The sequence below is a fragment of the Pezoporus wallicus genome, unplaced genomic scaffold (genome assembly GCF_028554395.1).
Source record: "Pezoporus wallicus isolate ANWC-B61680 ecotype Strahan unplaced genomic scaffold, APGP_CSIRO_Pwel_v1 contig_13071, whole genome shotgun sequence".
NCBI classification, from domain to species: domain Eukaryota; kingdom Metazoa; phylum Chordata; class Aves; order Psittaciformes; family Psittacidae; genus Pezoporus; species Pezoporus wallicus.
The window spans coordinates 26,436-31,465 of NW_026641407.1; the positions used below are offsets into that span (position 1 = coordinate 26,436).

The following is a 5,030-nucleotide window of genomic DNA, read 5'->3' on the forward strand; positions in this document are numbered from 1 at the left end:
GAGAACTACATAAAGGAGAGACAGGGAGATGAGTTTTCCCTGCCAGTACAGATGGGTGAACTAATTTTGTATGATTCCTTAGACTTGGTGCCTTGGATCCAATAACGTTTTGCATGGGACAGAAACCTTGGGAAATAAGTCAGGAATTCCCCCCTCTGAAGCAGCAGACAGGCTTGTGTGCTTTTACAAGTCCTCAGCAGCACTGACAAGCTCAGAAAGAAGGATTTGAGTGCGACATGTCTGAACTCTGTGTATTTGTACCCCTTCAAATAACAGCTTATGCAAAAGTGGATTAGAGTTGGCTTTTTAGATAAGAGTTCCCATCGTCCTGGCAGTGTTTGCACAGGTTTCCCCTTAGCAGCCTGGCAAATGTTTCCACACGTGAGTAGAACCGTGCTGTGGTTATGCCTGTGTAAGTTTAACATGCAATAACTATAGGTGTGTATGGTGACCAAGTGTCCCTTCTTCGAGGTGAACAGCAAAATCCAAGCTCTGAACACTGCCTTTGTGTGTGCATCTAATCCCTCCAGCAGGTTTCAGATCGGACAGGGAGGACTTAGGTTAAGAATTTATTGCCTCTGGGAATACAAAACCTCAATTTAGTGGGGTTTTTGGTGTCTATTACATTAATATTGATACCTGGCTACTGCAGATAGGGGATATGAAGCATTCTAGCAAGCTTCTAAGTTTATGTACCCATGTGTTTCAGTGATCAAAAGCTACATACATCAGTTACCTGTGCCAAACAATGATCATTTCCTTTTGGGCTGCTCCTGTTGTGTGCCCTTTTGCCCAGTCCACGTAGTGATTGGGCTGCGTAGCTCCACACCTCCGATGAGGAATGGCATCTTCATAGTGAGTGTCCTCTTCACCTTACGTGTATTAAATGATGTTAGTCGGCCAGGCCCTTAAAGCTATTTCTTACTGCCTGCTTTATCAGATGTGTAAACTGCAGTAATTTATCACTGGCAACCCAGAGCCCAGAGTAAGAGAGATTGGGCTCTGTTTTCCTCCCTGCTTAATGTGAGCTTTGGTTAAGCGGTTACAAACATCAAGCCACAGCCCTCTATACATCGATCAAACAGCTTACAGGAAAGGAACAAGTGAATGAGTTCGTTTTCAGTGAAACTTGTGTTTTGCAGGTCTGCCTTTCCATAAGAGAAGCTTAAACACAGCTTAGAAACTTCAGGCAGCTGCTCCAAGGCAAGAGCTGCCTGCGTGAGTGCAGTGGGCTTGGGCAGGGGGCTGTGGGACTGCTTTGTTGACTGGAGGAAGGGCAGAACTGAAGCTAATCGTCAGCACTTTCAGACAGTCAATCCTGCTCCAAGTTAAGGTTGCTGGAAGGGGGCTGTTGGCAGAGGATGAGGTTTCCCTCAGTGCGAAATCCCCTTGGGAAAGCTGCACCTCTTCCAAGAGCTGGGGCTCAGGTGGGTTTCCTGGTGTTTTCAGTGGCTTCAAGTCAGAGCAGCCTCTAGTTTGAGTTTCTGTTCCTCCCATCCCTATTGACTTAAGCTGATGTGTGCCGTGCTGTGCTCGTGAACCAGACCTGGCTTCAAGGACACTTCCAGGCAGCAACAAGGGACAAGAGAATCCGATTAGCTCCTGAATGTGGCTGGCCATCCGTCCAGCTGCCTCAGAGCGCGGGGCACGCGCGCTGCTCCTTCAGTTCGTAATTCATTGTGCTCCTAATCGTGGCTTCAGCTGCTTTTAGTTCAGTCGAGGGTTTGTTAAGACCACAGCCAGTAAGTCCCCTGTGGCAGCTTCATGTACTTAACTGCAGGGACTGCCCCCAGCCTGACCCCCAGCCTCGGGAGATTAGTGTGTTCCCAATCAAAACAGAGATTAACTATAAAGTGACTCCGTGTTCTAATTAATCTCCTTTTCCTGCAGAAACTCCTTCTGTGTAACTTGGATTATCCCTACTTCAAAGGAACTTCCATTTCTTTACAGGATAGTCAAAAACCTGCTTTGAAAACAGCGTTTTTAGGAGTCTGTATGTGGGGAGCGGAGCGAGGTTCCCCCCCTGGGGCAAGCGAGGGGCAGTTCTGTCACTAAACATGAATGTCTTATCCTAAAACCCATGTGGGACTGTGCAAAGAACCTGCAGCCACATGGCAATCATGCTGCCATCCTGCTCAGGGCTGGGAAGTCCCTGTGCTCGACAAACAGCATCCTCAAGGAGCTGTCATGTAACGTAGCCAAATCACAGCCACGGCTCCCACATGGTGCTTCTGCTGTTGCCCAACGGCAAGTTTTAGGCTCAGCCCAGGGCACTAAAATGCTATGCAACACCAAATGGCTTCTCCTTCCCACTTGCAGTCATCATTCCCTAAAGCATCCCAGCGTTATCTCATCCAGACATCACCCAGGAAACATTTGGGCCTCGTCACAGGTTTGGTTTTCCCTTTGGATAAGCAGCCGGTGGGGCTCGTGGCCACCCCAGGCCTGGACTCCCTTCCTTTGTCTTTGGGGTGTGGAATATAAATCATGTTTTTATGATTTTTTTGTAAATCTTTACACTTTTTACACCTTGTTTTTTGTAAGCTGAAGTTTTCTTATTAAAAACGACACAAAACCAGAACTCCCAGCGGGTCGTGTCATTATTGTACAGACTTTAATAACCACCTCGACGGGGGTACAGAATAAAATCCCACACGTGATGGCTTCACATCCCCGAAGACACCACTCGTGAGCCTCGCACGAGGAATCCACCTTCCCTCTGGCATCTAAAAGCTTTTCCCCCCTTTGTCACTGCTCCAGGCGTGGCGGGGCTGAGGTGTGAGCAGCAGCGCTGAGGAGGAGGAGGAGGACGGGATGAGGACGGGACGCACTCCTGCAGGCGAAGGCATCGCAAGGTGGAACGGCCGAACCCTGCTCCTGGTCCCGGCGGGCGCTTCCCGGCGGCTCTTCCTCCCTGTACCGGCGATGAGGCAGGGTAAGGAGCGGCAGGGCTCGGGACCGCCGTGTGCCATCGATGCCTCCCGGAGCCCGGCTGCGCTCGGGGGGTTGCCTGGCACCGGGACACCCGCTCCCGAGGGACTCACCGCTATGGGACGGGCTGCGGGGCCATCAGGTCGATGTCCGTCAGGTTCCGGGCGACCCAGACTCCAGCGGCGAACAGCCCCAGGTTCACCAGCAGGTTCCTAAGGGAGAAAGCGGAAGCGTGGGGTCCCGTCGCCACTGCAGGGTCCCACTCCCGGTCCCTATCCTGTCCCCTCTGCCAGTTCCGCTCCCGGTCCCTATCCCGGTTCCTGCTCCCGGTCCCTATCCCGGTCCCTATCCCGTCCCCTCTCCCGGTTCCGCTCCCGGTCCCTATCCCATCCCGTCCCTGGTCCCGGTCCCTGTCCTGTCCCCGCTCCCGCTCTCTATCCCGTCCCCTCTCCCGGTTCCGCTCCCAGTCCCTACCCCGTCCCCGCTCCCAGTCCCTATCCCGTCCCCTCTCCCGGTTCCTCTCCCGGTCCCTATCCCGTCCCCTCTCCCGGTCCCTATCCCGTCCCCGCTCCCGGTTCCACTCCCGGTCCCTATCCCGTCCCCTCTCCTGGTTCCGCTCCGGTCCCTACCCCATCCCCACTCCCGTCCCCTCTCCCGGTTCCACTCCCGGTCCCTATCCCGGTTCCGCTCCCGGTCCCTATCCCGTCCCCTCTCCCGGTTCCGCTCCCGGTCCCTATCCCGTCCCCTCTCCCGGTTCCACTCCCGTCCCCTCTCCTGGTTCCGCTCCGGTCCGTACCCCATCCCCACTCCCGTCCCCTCTCCCGGTTCCAATCCCGTCCCCTCTCCTGGTTCCGCTCCGGTCCGTACCCCATCCCCACTCCCGTCCCCTCTCCCGGTTCCGCTCCCTATCCCGTCCCCGCTCCCTCACCTGCGGAAGTCATTGCGGTCGGTGGCGAACCGGTACGCGCTGCGCAGCCACCCGCCCAACCCCTGCGGGGCAGCGCCCGGCCCGCCCGGTGCCGGTGCCGCCGCCGCCGCCGCTGCCGCCGCCCCCGCCATGCTGCCACCTGCTCCTGCTGGCCCCGTCGCGGCGCGATGGCGTCACTTCCGGGGCGCTTGAAGCGGAAAGTGCCCGGACCCCAACCTTGGCCGGGAGCGTTCCGCCCCGCGGGGCCGTTCCTCAGGGCCCGGGCCCCGGGGGTTGCTCCCGCGGAACCGCTTCGGTGCCGTTCCCAGCCCCGCTGCGTCCTGTGCCCGGCCCCTGCGCTGACCTCACCGAGCTCCCCCTTCCCTCCGCTCACACCGCGCTGTGATGAGTAAATCCCCGTTCGTTAATCAAATCTTGCTTAAGAGTTACTGGAAAATTACGGCGCTTCGACATTGTGCTTCTAGACCGCAGGCGTCCGGTAAAGTAAACGATGTATGGGGGAAGGAGATACGGAGCCTTCCTCCGCACACCCACCGGGAGGCAGCATGAGACCCCTTATCAACAGGTCACACAGAGCAGATACACCAGGAAGTGACACGTCCATCGGATGAAGAAGAGTATAAAACCAGTGACTTTGGGGAAGTGGGGTGCGCGCCGTTGGGGGAGCGGAGGCTCCCCGGCCGCCCAGCGCTGTTTTGCTTGCTGTGGCTTGCTCAATAAACCGATTTGATTCATTTGGTCTGGCTCCCGTCAGTTTATTTGAGCCACGTTTATAACAGTTTTGGTGCCGTGACTCGGATAGAGGCAATCTGGTGCGAAGCCCCACACAAGGGAGGCGCCCCGCTGTATAGCGGCCCTTGCTTGGGTGCTGTCTCACCATACCCTCTACCGACGAATCCTAAATTCGACAGCAAGCAAAAGAAAGCCGGCAACCCCGTAATCTTTGTGCACGAAGCTCCGAACGAAGATGCAGGAGTGCGTAAGTACAGGCCGGTTACCTGTTCGGTTGGGGTTGGGTATCCCGGAGTGTGCCTGTGTGAGATGTCCAGTTAAGGATGAAGGGAGTGCAGACCCCTCAGTAGTGCGGTTCCCATCTCCTGTGAAGGACTGGGCCACGAACAGGGGGCAAAAAGACTGTGTGTGTGTGAGAAGGCACTCCGGAAGATGGGAC

At 55.9% G+C, this 5,030-nt stretch overlaps 1 protein-coding gene across 1 annotated transcript; it reads right to left on the minus strand.

Moving 5' to 3' along the window:
* Positions 1–2,592: 2,592 nt before the first annotated feature.
* On the minus strand, positions 2,593–3,990 carry TOMM6 (translocase of outer mitochondrial membrane 6). Its single transcript, XM_057423563.1, has 3 exons — positions 3,860–3,990; positions 3,045–3,143; positions 2,593–2,914 (listed from the first exon to the last, which is right to left on the minus strand). Exons 1-2 carry the CDS (start codon positions 3,988–3,990, stop codon positions 3,047–3,049), a joined length of 228 nt encoding a protein of 75 aa, XP_057279546.1. The 3' UTR covers positions 2,593–2,914; positions 3,045–3,046.
* Positions 3,991–5,030: the final 1,040 nt, after the last annotated feature.